Below are 16,291 nucleotides of genomic sequence, written 5' to 3' on the forward strand. Positions count from 1 at the left end.
GGAGACGGGCACGGGACGCTGGGGCTGCTGCTGCCACCGCTACAAGGCCTGTGTGCGAGCGCAGGTCACTGTCCACACCCCCTGCCGCGGAGCCTGTGCAGCCCGCCACTGCCGGGGTCCCGGGACCCAGGGACAGCTGCCCCGGGAAAGTGCATGGAGTGCCTCGGGCTGGTGCAACGTCACGCCGGCCTCTGCCGCCACAGGCCCGCCCCGCACTGCGTGCCCCTCCTTACCCTCGACCTGAGTGAGCCAGAGCACCCAAGTCAGTGGCTCCTTTAAACCCGTCCTGTCTGACCGAAGAATGGACGCCCTCCGGTGACGTACGCGCAGAGGCAGGGCCAGGTCCAAGGCTGAGACCCGGGAGCTGTGAGAGCAGAGACAGGGAAATCTCTCTGTGTAGCCTCGGAGGCAGCGGATTAAAGCTCCATGGTCCGCTTGATGTGCCCTGCGTCTGTGGAGTGCATGAATGGACAGCGAATCATCCCAAATTGAGGAGGTGGACTTTGAGGACAAGATTTAAGATTTTTTCCCCTTTTCCTCTTTATACAACAAATTATCCCAAATTAAGGAGGTGGACTTTGAGAATAAGATTTCAGACTTTTTCCCCTTTTCCTCTTTTTACAACGAATTATCCCAAATTGAGGAGGTGGACTTTGAGAGCAAGATTTTCGATTTTTTCCCCCTGTTCTCTTTTCGTGAATGTGTATGTGTATGCTTCTGTGTGAGATCTTCTCTGTATAGCTTTGCTTCCACCATATATCCCAGGGTTCTATGTGTCCATTTATTTTTTTCAATAATTACTTTTTAATTTTAATAACACTACTACATATTATACTTTATTGTATTTTACTTTATCTGCTCTCTTTCTTTTTTTCCTACCTTCACTTCCTCCCTCCCTTCCTCCGCCCCTCCTTTCTTTCTCTCTTTCTTTCCTTCCTCCCTCCCTCCCTCCCCCATCCTGTCGTTCTTTCCTTCTTTCTTTCTTTCTTTTTTCTTTCTTCCTTTCTTTCTTTCTTTCCTTCCTCCCTCCCTCCCTACCTTCATCCTTTCACTCTTTCTTTTTCTTTCCTTACTCCCTCCCTCCCTCCTTTCTTTCTTTCTTTCCATCCTTCCTCCTGCTCTCCTTCCTTCCTTTCTTTCTTTCTTTCTTTCTTTCTTTCTTTCCATCCTTCCTCCCTCCCTCCATCCTTTCTCCCTCCCTCCCTCCTTTCCTTCCTTCTTTCTTTCTTTCTTTCTTCCTTCCTTCCTTCCTTCCTTTCTTTCCTTCTTCCTTTCTTTCTCTCTCTCTTTCTTTCTTCTACTAATTATTTCTTTCTACTTTTTCTCCCTTTTATTCTGAGCCAGATAGATTAAAGGATCTTGGTGCTGCAGCCAGGAGTCAGTGCTGTGCCTCTGAAGTGGGAGAGCCAACTTCAGGACATGGGTCCACAAGAGACCTCCCAGCTCCACATAATATCAAGTGGCGAAAATTTCCCAGATATCTCCATCTCAACACCAACACCCAGCTTCAGTCAAAGAGCAGCAAGCTACAGTGCTGGTCACCCTATGCCAAGCAACTAGCAAGATAGGAACACAACCCCACCCATTAGCAGAGAGGCTGCCTAAAATCATAATAAGGCCAGAGGCACCCCAAAACACACCACCAGACGTGGACCTGTCCACCAGAAAGACAAGATCGAGTCTCAACCACCAGAACACAGGCACTAGTCCCCCCCCACCAGGAAACCTATACAACCTACTGAAACAACCTTAGCCACTGGGGACAGACACCAAAAAAAATGGGAACTACGAATCTGCAGCCTGCAAAAAGGAGACCCCAAACACAGTAACATAAGCAAAATGAGAAGACAGAAAAACACACAGCAGGTGAAGGAGCAATATGAAAACCTACCAGACCTAACAAATGAAGAGGTAAGAGGGAGTCTACCTGAAAAAGAATTCAGAATAATGATAGTAAAGATGATCCAAGATTCTAGTTCCAAGATCCAAAATCTTGGAAATAGAATAGACAAAATGCAAGAAACAGTAAACAAGGAACTAGAAGAACTAAAGATGAATCAAGCATCGATTAAAAACACAATAAATGAAATGAAAAATACTTTAGCTGGGATCAATAGCAGAATAACTGAGGCAGAAGAATGGATAAGTGAGGTGGAAGATAAAATAGTGGAAATAACTGATGCAGAGCAAAATAAAGAAAAAAGAATGAAAAGAACAGAGGACACTCTCAGAGACCTCTGGGACAACATTAAACACACCAATATTCGAATTATAGGAGTTCCAGAAGAAGAGAAAAAGAAAGGGACTGAGAAAATATTTGAAGAGATTATAGTTGAAAACTTCCCTAATATGGGAAAGGAAATAGTTAATCAAGTCCAGGAGGCACAGAGAGTCCAATACAGAATAAATCCAAGGAGAAATACGCCAAGACACATATTAAACAAACTGTCAAAAATTAAACACAAAGAAATCATATTAAAAGCAGCAAGGGAAAAGCAACAAATAACATACAAGGGAATCCCCATCAGATTAACATCTGATCTCTCAGCAGAAATTCTACAAGCCAGAAGGGAGTGGCAGGACATAATTAAAGTGATGAAGGAGAAAAACCTGCAACCAAGATTACTCTACCCAGCAAGGATCTCATTCAGATTTGATGGAGAAATTAAAATGTTTACAGACAAGCAAAAGCTGAGAGAGTTCAGCACCACCAAACCAGCTTTACAACAAATGCTAAAGGAACTTCTCTAGGCAAGAAACACAACAGAAGGAAAAGACCTACAATAACGAACCCAAAACAGTTAAGGAAATGGGAATAGGAACATACATATCAATAATTACCTTAAATGTAAATGAACTAAATGCTCCCACCAAAAGACAGAGATTGGCTGAATGGATACAAAAACAAGACCCATATATATGCTATCTACAAGAGACCCACTTCAGACCTAGAGACACATACAGATTGAAAGTAAGGGGATAGAAAAAGATATTCCATAAAAATGGAAATCAAAAGAAAGCTGGAGTAGCAATTCTTATATCAGACAAAATAGAATTTAAAATAAAGACTATTAGAAGAGACAAAGAAGGACACTACTGAATGATCAAGGGATCGATCCAAGAAGAAGATATAACAATTGTAAATATTTATGCACGCAACATAGGAGCACCTCAATACATAAGGCAAATACTAACAGCCCTAAAAGGGGAATTCGACAGTAACACACTCATACTAGGGGACTTTAACACCCCACTTTCACCAATGGACAGATCATCCAAAATGAAAATAAATAAGGAAACACAAGCTTTAAATGATACATTAAACAAGATGGACTTAATTGATATTTATAGGACATTCCATCCAAAAACAACAGAATACACATTTTTCTCAAGTGCTCGTGGAACATTCTCCAGGATAGATCATATCTTGGGTCACAAATCAAGCCTTGGTAAATTTAAGAAAATTGAAATTGTATCAAGTATCTTTTCTGACCACAGTGCTATGAGACTAGACATCAATTACAGGAAAAGATCTGTAAAAAATACAAACACATGGAGGCTAAACAATACACTACTCAATAATGAAGTGATCACTGAGGAAATCAAAAAATACCTAGAAACCAATGACAATGGAGACACGATGACCCAAAACCTATGGGACACAGCAAAAGCAGTTCTAAGGGGGAAGTTTATAGCAATACAATCCCACCTTAAGAAACAGGAAACATCTCGAGTAAACAACCTGACCCTGCACCTAAAGCAATTAGAGAAAGAAGAACAAAAAAACCCCAAAGTTAGCAGAAGGAAAGAAATCATAAAAATCAGATCAGAAATAAATGAAAAAGAAATGAAGGAAATGATAGCAAAGATCAATAAAACTAAAAGCTGGTTCTTTGAGAAGATAAACAAAATTGATAAACCATTAGCCAGACTCATCAAGAAAAAAAGGGAGAAGACTCAAATCAATAGAATTAGAAATGAAAAAGGAGAAGTAACAACAGACACTGCAGAAATACAAAGGATCATGAGAGATTAGTGCAAGCAACTCTATGCCAATAACATGGAAAACCTGGAGGAAATGGACAAATTCTTAGAAATGCACAACCTACCAAGACTGAATCAGGAAGAAATAGAAAATATGAATAGACCAATCACAAGCACTGAAATTGAAACTGTGATTAAAAATCTTCCAACAAACAAAAGCCCAGGACCAGATGGCTTCACAGGCGAATTCTATCAAACATTTAGAGAAGAGCTGACACCCATCCTTCTCAAACTCTTCCAAACAATTTCAGAGGAAGGAACACTCCCAAACTCATTCTATGAGACCATCATCACCTTGATACCAAAACCAGGCAAGGATGTCCTAAAGAAAGAAAACTACAGGCCAATATCACTGATGAATATAGATGCAAAAATCCTCAACAAAATACTAGCAAACAGAATCCAACAGCACATTAAAACGATCATACACCATGATCAAGTGGGGTTTATTCCAGAAATGCAAGGATTCTTCAATATATGCAAATCAATCAATGTGATACACCATATTAACAAGTTGAAAGAGAAAAACCATATGATCATCTCAATAGATGCAGAGAAAGCTTTTGACAAAATTCAACACCATTTATGATAAAAACCCTGCAGAAAGTAGGCATAGAGGGAACTTTCCTCAACCTAATAAAGCCCACATATGACAAACCCACAGCCAACATCATTCTCAATGGTGAAAAACTGAAACCATTTCCACTAAGATCAGGAACAAGACAAGGCTGCCCACTCTCACCACTCTTATTCAACATAGTTTTGGAAGTTTTAGCCACAGCAATCAGAGAAGAAAAGGAAATAAAAGGAATCCAAATTGGAAAAGAAGAAATAAAGCTGTCACTGTTTGCACATGACATGATACTATACATAGAGAATCCTAAAGATGCTACCAGAAACCTACTAGAGCTAATCAATGAATTTGCTAAAGTAGCAGGATACAAAATTAATGCACAGAAATCTCTGGCATTCCTGTACACTAATGATGAAACATCTGAAAATGAAATCAAGAAAACACTCCCATTTACCACTGCAACAAAAAGAACAAAATATCTAGGAATAAACCTACCTAAGGAGACAAAAGACCTGTATGCAGAAAATTATAAGACACTGATGAAAGAAATTAAAGATGATACAAATAGATGGAGAGATATACCATGCTCCTGGATTGGAAGAATCAATATTGTGAAAATGACTCTACTACCCAAAGCAATCTATAGATTCAATGCAATCCCTATCAAAATACCACTGGCATTTTTCACAGAACTAGAACAAAAAAATTCAAAATTTGTTTGGAAAAACAAAAGACCCCGAATAGCCAAAGCAATCTTGAGAAAGAAACACGGAGCTGGTGGAATCAGGCTCCCTGACTTCAGACTATACTACAAAGCTACAGTAATCAAGACAGTGTGGTACTGGCACAAAAACAGAAAGATAGATCAATGGAACAGGATAGAAAGCCCAGAGGTAAACCCACGCACATATGGTCAACTTATCTTTGATAAAGGAGGCAGGAATGTACAGTGGAGAAAGGACAGCCTCTTCAATAAGTGGTGCTGGGAAAACTGGACAGGGACATGTAAAAGTATGACATTAGATCATTCCCTAACACCATACACAAAGATAAGCTCAAAATGGATTAAAGACCTAAATGTAAGGCCAGAAGCTATCAAACTCTTAGAGGAAAACATAGGTAGAACACTCTATGACATAAATCACAGCAAGATCCTTTTGGACCCACCTCCTAGAGAAATGGAAATAAAAACAAAGATAAACAAATGGGACCTAATGAAACTTCAAAGCTTTTGCACAGCAAAGGAAACCATAAACAAGACCAAAAGACAACCCTCAGAATGGGAGAAAATATTTGCAAATGAAGCAACTGACAAAGGATTAATCTCCAAAATTTATAAGCAGCTCATGCAGCTCAATAGCAAAAAAACAAACAACCCAATCCAAAAATGGGCAGAAGACTTAAATAGGCATTTCTCCAAAGAAGATATACAGACTGCCAACAAACACATGAAAGAATGCTCAACATTATTAATCATTAGAGAAATGCAAATCAAAACTAGAATGAGATATCGTCTCACACCAGTCAGAATGGCCATCATCAAGAAATCTAGAAACAATAAATGCTGGAGAGGGTGTGGAGAAAAGGGAACACTCTTGCACTGCTGGTGGGAATGTGAATTGGTACAGCCACTATGGAGAACAGTATGGAGGTTCCTTAAAAAACTAAAAATAGAACTACCATATGACCCAGCAATCCCACTACTAGGCATATACCCTGAGAAAACCATAATTCAAAAAGAGACATGTACCAAAATGTTCATTGCAGCTCTATTTACAATAGCCCGGAGCTGGAAACAACCTAAGTGTCCATCATCGGATGAATGGATAAAGAAGATGTGGCACATATATACAATGGAATATTACTCAGCCATAAAAAGAAACGAAACTGAGCTATTTGTAATGAGGTGGATAGACCTAGAGTCTGTCATACCGAGTGAAGTAAGTCAGAAGGAGAAAGACAAATACCGTATGCTAACACATATATATGGAATTTAAAAAAAAATGCCATGAAGAACCTAGGGATAAAACAGGAATAAAGACACAGACCTACTTGAGAATGGACTTGAGGATATGGGGAGAGGGAAGGGTAAGATGTGAGAGAGCGAAAGAGATTCATGGACATATATACAGTACCAAACGTAAGGTAGATAGATAGTGGGAAGCAGCCGCATAGCACAGGGAGATCAGCTTGGTGTTTTGTGACCGCCTGGAGGGGTGGGATGGGGAGGGTGGGAGGGAGGGAGACGCAAGAGGGAAGGGATGTGGGAACAGGTGTATATGTATGACTGATTCACTTTGTTATAAAGCAGAAACTAATAATAATAATAATAATAATAATAAAAAGATAAAAAAATATATATAAATAATTGCTTCAAGGTAACTAAAAAACTCAGTGACTTACTTTTCTCCCTTTTGAAATGGCTGAATCATAACTACTTCAGACTGTTTTCTATTCTTTCTTTTAGAATCTAGAGAGAGTTTGGTAACACGTTCCTCCTAGAAATCCCTCTATAATATCTTAATCCAAAGCCTTTCTGCATAAAATCACAGTGTGTTTTTTTTTCTCCATCATTAAAAGTTATTTTAAAAAAAAAAGTTATTAAGGCAGCTGGTTGCTGTCTCCCTTCATATAATGAACTCAACAATGAAATTAGCACCTACCTACCTCCCTTTTCTTTCCAAGCTAATTAATGCCACTTTCTTTAATTTTTCTACTTTTAAATTTCTGTCTTTATATTTTTCTTATGATCTCCCTAAGGTGTACTTCAAACATGAAATCCAAAGTTCTTAGAGGACAACATTCATATTTGTTTATTTGTCTCCCCAGAATTTCCTGAGGATAGAAATTCTTCAAATCTTCATGACCAAAACACAGAAGAGAGTTTAGCTTGATTGAACTGAATTGTCATATAAGCCTCACTTAGGAGAGTTATATCTCTCACACATACAGGTGCTAGATAGAGTACTAAAACTCATTGTTTTACCCAGATATAATGAGTTGTTCTACCCAAATATAATGAGACATACCCCCAAATGTATGTCCACCTAGAACTTCAGAATGTGACCTTATTTAGAAAGAGGTTTTACAGATGTAATTTGTAAAAACAAGAGTATACTAGATTAGGGTGGGCCCTAATCCTAGGGCTGGTGTCCTTACAAGATAACAGAGATATGTGACATGTTATTTTAATGCCCAGTTTGTGGTACCTCATTACAGCAGGACTAGGAAACTCGTAAACCAAGCATCACTGTTTCTCCCACCATCTGAGCAACTGGCAATATTTCCTTATGGTTCACTGTCCATCACAGGCCATGTCTCAAAATTGTTACTCTCCCAAAAAGAGATACAAATAAAAGACTTTTTGTTTCAGATCGTCCTTTTCCTCAAAGGCTTGTTCATTCAAAATCCACATCCAAGTCCATCAATATAATAAAAAATGTAAGAAAAAGGGAAGATATGATTAAAAAAGGTAAAAGGACACCCAGTCATTAAAAATCACATATTTTAAGAACTTTCATTTAAGGAAAGTGCTCAATATATAATGTTAGAAGAAAAAACAAGATACATATTTCTTATGAAATATGCTTTCAATTTTTTAAGTGCACATATAAAAATAAGATACTTGAAGAAAAAAAAACAGCAATAAATACTCTTTGGGAGGCAAACCTAAAGATACCTTGTATTTGGCCCTTTCTATCCTTGTTTATTTTATGGATTTTCTACAATTAATTAATTACTTCTATAATCAGAAAAATGCTATTTACACAGGTTATTTGAAGAGAAGAGAATAAATGGGAGAAAAAAAGTTATCTTTAAAAATATCTTAACAATCCCTATTCATCCAAGAAGCACAGGACACTTTACAAACTACTAAAATGAATAAGTTTGACATGTCTTAGATAGGAATTGGATATCAAATAATTTTATCTGAGGTACTGAAAATTTCCTCAAATTGTACAATGGTATATCAAATCAAGAAATCAGCCCCAGAGTTTTGCTTTCTCTCTACTGATCTTTCTACTACCAATGACACCTTTTACATACTTAGATGGTACTTCGTTAAAAAGAAAATTCAGGGACTTCCCTGGTGGTCCAGTGGTTCAGAATCTGCTGTCCAAAACAGGGGACATGGGTTCCAGGGAACTAAGACTGAGTGCCTCAACTACTGAGTCTGCATGCCACAACTAGAGAGCCCATGTGCTGCCACTACAGGGCCCATGTGCTCTGGTGTCTGCACACTACAATTAGAGAGCCTACACACTGTAACTAGAGAGAAGCCCACATTCCACAACTGGAGAGAAGCCCACGCACCACAACTAGAGAGGAGCCTGTGTGCTGCAATGAAAGATCCCGTGTGTCACAACGAAAGATCCCCTGTGCCACAACTAAGACCCAACACAGCCATAAATAAATAAATAAATAAATAAATAAATAAATAAATAAATAAGAAAATTTATACTGGGAAATTAAGTATTATGAAACCAATCCAGACATAGTATAATGTGAAAAACGTATTATTCATTATTAACCACCTTCTTCAGTGCCCACATCTACACACTTTCGTTTTTCCATATATCTAATTACAAAAATGGCACATCTAATCTCATTCAAATACCTATGCCCAACTGAAAATGCATCATCCTCTTCTCAAAGAAAAATACCAAAATCATGTCCAGTTTCTGAATTGTGCTCTGAGTTTAAGATCTCTGTAGGCTGTGAATTCCTCTTGGTGGGTTTCAAATGTGGCTCCTCATGGCCCAGCAAATGATAAATGGTCCAGCGATATGATGAATGTGATCATCCCAACAAGCTCACAATACACAGGAAAGGATAAACAATATAATTATAACCAAAAGACCTTCCATTTGAAAGATAGAGAACGAGAAGGGGCATGGAGAGGTGAAGTGACTTCCTGCTCTGTATTAGAATGAAGTCCTCAGGGGACAGCCTGATTTTGAGGACCTTCCTGCCACACCTCAAGGAAGCAGGAGGAAGACTCCCTTTCTGGAACTACATTGCTTTGGCACCTCTCTTCCTGTTGGCATATTTTGAAAGGATGGTGATTACCTTTGCTTAGGAGCATTTATGGTTCTCTTTTCAGACACTGGCACTTTCTGGCAATAAACTCCTTTAAAATTCTTAAATATATATATATATATATATATATATATATATGATTTAACAGACTTTTCTAAAGAAGACACATGTAGAGGTCCTGGAATGGATACTTTTATTATTATTCTGTATTTCTTTGTTGTTTGAAACTTTAAGAAGAATGTACAATTTGTACAACTTTCAAAAAAAGTTTTAAGTTTAAATCAAGAAGAGAAAAAAAGAGAAGGAAAGAAATTAAAGTCTCAATGTACTATATCTGACTACATGGTAATAAAAGAACCAATGCATTTCTAATACAGCTAACTCACTATCTGATCATGACGGCATTTTTCTTAATAATCTAGAAATTCTTTTGATTCAACACATATGAACAAATAATTATAACAGTCCCATTGTCTTACTGCAGATCTCCATTTAATGTATTCTCTTATATAAAAATCCTGGTGAAAATTCAGTTTCAAATATTTAAAAGCCATATGAATAAAAACTAAACTTCTGTGAAACAACTGCATTTTCCAAATAGCATACCAACTTTCAGGTCATAAAATAGCAACAAATTTAAATAGAGCCCTATTTAAAAAAAAAAAGAAAGAAAGAAAGAAAAAGCAATAACTGTAAGCAATAAGCCACTTAAAGACACTTCTACAGAGCACATTTTCAAATCTTTGGGTTAATACTACACTTCAGGGCAATAGGTATATGGAATTTCCTTTTGCTTTTCTCTCTGTTTTTATGTATGTTTGAAAATTTTATAATAAAAATAAGTTTTTAGAACATGTACCTCACAAGGTTAATTCTTCCTATTAATGCTAGTAGACAGTGGATGATCACTATAATTATACATATTAGTAGTATTTCACTCTTGGTATATATTGTACATACAACATATAATCATAAGAGCTTCCATTCCTTGAATGCCAACTTTGTACAAAATGCTTTAAATCATTATGTAACTTAACAACCTTCCCAAAGTTATTGGTATTAATATACACATTTGACAAATAAAATGGCAACTCAGAGAAGTTAAGCCACTTGTTAGAGATTACAAATTTAGAAAATAGAAAGTTAGAACTTTAAACTCATGTGTATATGACCCCAAAGTCCATGTTCTTCATTTCTATACTATGTTGCTTCCTGAAAAGGATGGTCTAATTGTTTTTAAAGTTCACTACCATTATTCTGAAACTTACTCTCTTTCACTGATAATCATGGCATAACCTAGAGCCAGTCATTTATCCTCTGTGTTCATCATTTCCCCATTACTTGTCCCATCTAATAAAATGTGGAAATTTTATTTTATTTTTTTTATTTTTTATTTTTTTTAATTTTTTGCCTTATAACAAATTTAATCAGTTATACATATACATATGTTTCCATATCCCCTCCCTTTTGCGTCTCCCTCCCAGCCTCCCTATCCCACCCCTCCAGGCGGTCACAAGGCACCAAGCTGATCTCCCTGTGCTATGCGGCTGCTTCCCACTATCTATCTACCTTACGTTTGGTAGTGTATATATGTCCATGCCGCTCTTTCACTTTGTCACAGCTTACCCTTCCCCCTCCCCATATCCTCAAGTCCATTCTCTAGTAGGTCTGTGTCTTTATTCCTGTCTTACCCCTATGTTCTTCATGACATTTTTTTTTCTTAAATTCCATATATATGTGTTAGCATACAGTATTTGTCTTTCTCTTTCTGACTTACTTCACTCTGTAGGACAGACTCTAGGTCTATCCACCTCATTACAAATAGCTCAATTTCATTTCTTTTTATGGCTGAGTAATATTCCATTGTATATATGTGCCACATCTTCTTTATCCATTCATCCAATGATGGACACTTAGGTTGTTTCCATCTCTGGGCTATTGTAAATAGGGCTGCTATGAACATTTTGGTACATGTCTCTTTTTGAATTATGGTTTTCTCAGGGTATATGCCCAGTAGTGGGATTGCTGGGTCATATGGTAGTTCTATTTGTAGTTTTTTAAGGAACCTCCATACCGTTCTCCATAGCGGCTGTACCAATTCACATTCCCACCAGCAGTGCAAGAGTGTTCCCTTTTTTCCACACCCTCTCCAGCATTTATTGTTTCTAGATTTTTTGATGATGGCCATTCTGACTGGTGTGAGATGATATCTCATTGTAGTTTTGATTTGCATTTCTCTAATGAGTAAAGATGTTGAGCATCCTTTCATGTGTTTGTTGGCAGTCTGTATATCTTCTGTGGAGAAATGTCTATTTAGGTCTTCTGCCCATTTTTGGATTGGGTTGTTTGTTTTTTTGTTATTGAGCTGCATGAGCTGCTTATAAATTTTGGAGATTAATCCTTTGTCAGTTGCTTCATTTGCAAATATTTTCTCCCATTCTGAGGGTTGTCTTTTGGTCTTGTTTATGGTTTCCTTTGCTGTGCAAAAGCTTTGAAGTTTCATTAGGTCCCATGTGTTTATTTTTGTCTTTATTTCCATTTCTCTAGGAGGTGGGTCCAAAAGGATCTTGCTGTGATTAATGTCATAGAGTGTTCTGCCTATTGGAAATTTTATTAACTTGAACCAGTTGGACCAAAGCTCAGATGAATTCACAGAATATCTTACTTCAGAGTTTTCAGAAAATTCTGAAATAGATGTTACAAAGGTGATACTAACTCAGATTCTGCCAAAATTACTCTAAATTAATGGGATCTAAATAATGTTTTTTTAATCAAAATTGTAAGTACAGAATCACTGTAGAAGAAACTGTGAATTCACGATACTACTAAGGCAAACACTGAATGTAGTTTAAGAACATTATTTTTATTTGTTTAACATTTATTCAATTGAAATTTAAGACACTGCAGGTATAAAGGTTAAAAAGAGTACTCCCTTCCTCTGTAAGATTACAGTCTAATGGGAAGACAGACTTGAAAAGACTTACTCTACTTTGTGGTATGTACAAACTATAATGGTACCAGAGAAGAATTAGCATCAGAAGGCTGCTTTGGCAATCAGAGAAGACATCATAGGGCAGAAAAAGAGTTAAACTAAGACATGAATAATATCTTGTAGCAGGATGAATAAAATATTGCAGAATTTACCAGGTCAACATTAACAACATCCAGTGCTTATTAAACATTCAAAACTGTATTTTTGGAAAACAGTTTGGCAATTCCTTAAAAAAATTACAACATGAAATTACCATATGACTCAGCAATTCCACTGCTGGGTATATACCCAAAAGAAGTGAAAGGAGGGACTGGAACAGATATTTGTACCCCATGTTCAAAGCAGCATTATTCTCAATAGCCAAAAGGAGGAAGCAACCCAATTGATCATGGGCAGATGAATGAATATACAAAATGTGGCATATACATACAATGGAATATTATTCAGCCATAAAAAAGAGGGAAATCTGACACAGGCTATAACATAGACAGACTTTGAAGACATTATACTATGTGAAATATGCCAGTCACAAAAGGACAAATATTGTATGATCCTATTCATATGAGATTCCTAGAGTGCTCAAATTCTTAGAGACAAGAAGTAGAATGGTGGTTGCCAGGTGTTAGAGGGAGGGAGGAATGGGAAGTTATAGTGTTTAATGGGTCCAGTTTCAGTTGAAAAGATAGAAAACTTCTGGAGATAGGTGGTGATGATGGTTGTGCAACAACATGAATATACATAGTGCCACACTTAAAAATGGTTAAAATGGTAAATTTTATGTTATGTATAATTTACCACAAAAAAACTCTACATTTTTTCTGAAACACAGAAATTACACTCATTTTTCCTATTTGAGTCATCTTCAGTGTAAAATATTGCTCAGTGGGTTAAAAGGACTGAAATCTCAATTTTGTGTTGATCAATCATAAAAAGTGATTAATGGATCGACAACTATTTATTGAATACCTTGTGGATTGATGGGCTTCTAATTATTACTTTGCAGTGGAAACATGCTCACCCCAACATGAAAAACTGCCATTTCTTTCCCAGAAGTTAAAAGTTGCTAAGACCAACTACTTCTCAGTTATTTGAAATAAAGCAAAGTCAAAATTCATCTCCAAATGAAAAAAAAAAAGTTCATTTTTCATTGTTTATGGCTTAAAAACAACTAATAGAAGTGTCTCTTTTGGATTAATTGCAAGGGATAAAAATTTATGCTCTGGAACATATTATTTTCAAAAAGTCTGAGGTAACCAAAAACAGTATATGATTTAAAAAAAAAATTTAACCATAACTAATATATTAAAATATTTATGATAACAGTCAGAGTTCACTCAGTTCAAACAAGTTCAGCAGGCACAGAACACAAAGGAAGGAATGGGAAAGAACAGGTCTTGAAATTCTAGAACAAAGCAAATCTTTGAGTTATCTGTATAATTCAAGGTTCCAGTTACTATAGGTTTTACTGGTTGCCTATTTTTTCTATTCCCAATAGCATAAAAAAAATTATTTTTCAATTATATTTCAAGTAGACTCTACTTACTCCTGGTGGAAACATCTGAATAACATTTCCAGCTATGTCTAGGATCCTTAGGTTGAAAAGATCACAAAGTCCCTGTGTCAGGAAACAAAAGAGGGAGAGAGCTTTTTAAAAGTCTAATATATAGAATCACAAACATTTCTTGTAAGTTTAAACTTGATGCAGTTGACCACCTTTCCTAATTACCTGGTCAATTCTTCAGTATATCTCCCCAGGGAGATCACTATGTCTGGATCACCAGATTCTTTCAATTCTCCATTTCCTCTGACCACTCCAGGGTAACATAACATGGTGACCAAGAACTAGACTATTTCTAGTAACTATTTGTAGGTTCAAATTCACCTCCAACATTTACTATATATCTATAGGCAAATTTCTTAATCTTTGTACTTTAGTTTCTCCATTTGTAACATGGAAATGTTCATGGAAGCCACTATCTTCAATATGGATGCTGAATGCATTAAATAAATTACTAATCAAAAGTACTTACTAAAGGGCTTAATACATAGTGAGCACTTAGTAAACATTTCTATCATTAAAACAGAAAGAACCTTTGGGAGACAGAGCACAGACGTAATCTTAGAAAGCTATTTCTATCAACAATTCCACTGGCATTTATTTCACATCCACCTTTTGTGTGGCATTGTGCTAACACAACCCTTTCCTTATAAGGGAAATCTGTTAGTCTAGCCACATGCCCAATGTAACTGGATGGGCATATACCTTCATATGCATGTGTGCAGACATACACATAATTTATAATGTACCAGAAAATGATTCATAATATGTTCAGTAACAAAAAATAATGAGTATTTTCTGTAATGCCTTATCATTTATAATTCAGACTGAAAAGAACAATGAGACTGAATCGTATTAAATGTACTAGGACATAAATGATTATAGGCATTCTTTACATGATAATTCAGGACAGGACTTACTAGCATGCAAATTTTTTAAAGTCTAAACGCCTTGGATTTATAAAATTGTGGTAAGACTATTGATTTGAAATATGGACGTTTAAGTTAGACAGACATGGATCTGAGCTATTTTCCTGACTTTTGCAAACTATGTTCAAGTCACATAACCTCTCTGATATTTATTCTAAAATGGGTATAATAAGAGATACATTATAAAGTCGTTATGAACACTAAATAATATAATGCTTCATGATGATCATATTGCTGCTGTTATTGCTTTTCCCTCAAATAAGGGAGACATGCTTTTAATAGGTTTAATCTGTAATTCCAAGACATTTTCTTACTTGTTCATAGTAAGTCGAATTTTTAAGGAATATAATAATAAAATTTTTGAAATATACTTATTTATAGCCTATACCTTGGTATATTTTTACATATCACATTACAGGGTGCCCAGACTTTTTAAAGGGAATATATTCTTTTTTTAAAAAATGTATTCATTTATTTGGCTGCATCGGGTCTTAGTTGCAGTGCAGGCTCTTCATTGCAGCACACGGGCTTCTCTCTAGTTGTGGCGCACAGTCTCCAGAGCACGCAGGCTCAGTTGACAGGTTCTTAACAGGAAACGGTACTTTTAAACTGGGAAATTTGAGGAGAGTTTAATAAAGCCACTATTTATAAAAGTTTGACAGGGTTCAGGGAAATCAACAAGGTTCCCTAAACCAAGAAAGGTAGTTCCCTAAAACCACAAGGTTCCCAAAAGCTAGCAACAGCAGGGAGTTCTTTAATACCACAGGCCTAAAGAGTCAAGGGAATGTAATAATGTCCATTGAGGATCACCTGACATTTGCTATGATCCTCCAGAAAAGCATGAAGGTAACTCACAGCACCCTATTAGAGAGAACACCAGAGGAAAACTATATGGTACTCAATATCCCCCTGCCCTTTCACCTCCTGCTATTTCCCCTCATTGGCCATATCCTAGAGGAAGCCTGAGGACAAAGGAGCTCATTGATGCCCATACGGGTCAGTCTCCCAGGCACAGAGCAGGGTGGAAAAGGAGGGAGAGTGGATGTAAAGAAAAAATGGAAGATAACTAGCACATACTTGAAAACCAAAAAGTACTAATATTTTGTGCTGTATATAGAGTTGCCAGATAAAATACAGGACACTCACTTAAATTT

At 36.7% G+C, this 16,291-nt stretch overlaps 1 protein-coding gene across 1 annotated transcript in view; it reads right to left on the reverse strand.

Annotated features, from left to right (window-relative positions):
- Window positions 1–16,291, reverse strand: part of LRRC69 (leucine rich repeat containing 69) — a gene marked incomplete at its 5' end in the record, with an annotated part of 106,540 nt that overhangs the window by 69,887 nt on the left and 20,362 nt on the right. Inside the window, 1 exon segment of the mRNA XM_082600975.1 lies at window positions 14,194–14,265. Within this exon segment, the coding sequence (XP_082457101.1) occupies window positions 14,194–14,265 (72 nt within the window).

This window comes from Mesoplodon mirus, assembly GCF_964341445.2.
Source record: "Mesoplodon mirus genome assembly, chromosome: 16".
Classification (NCBI taxonomy): Eukaryota; Metazoa; Chordata; class Mammalia; order Artiodactyla; family Ziphiidae; genus Mesoplodon; species Mesoplodon mirus.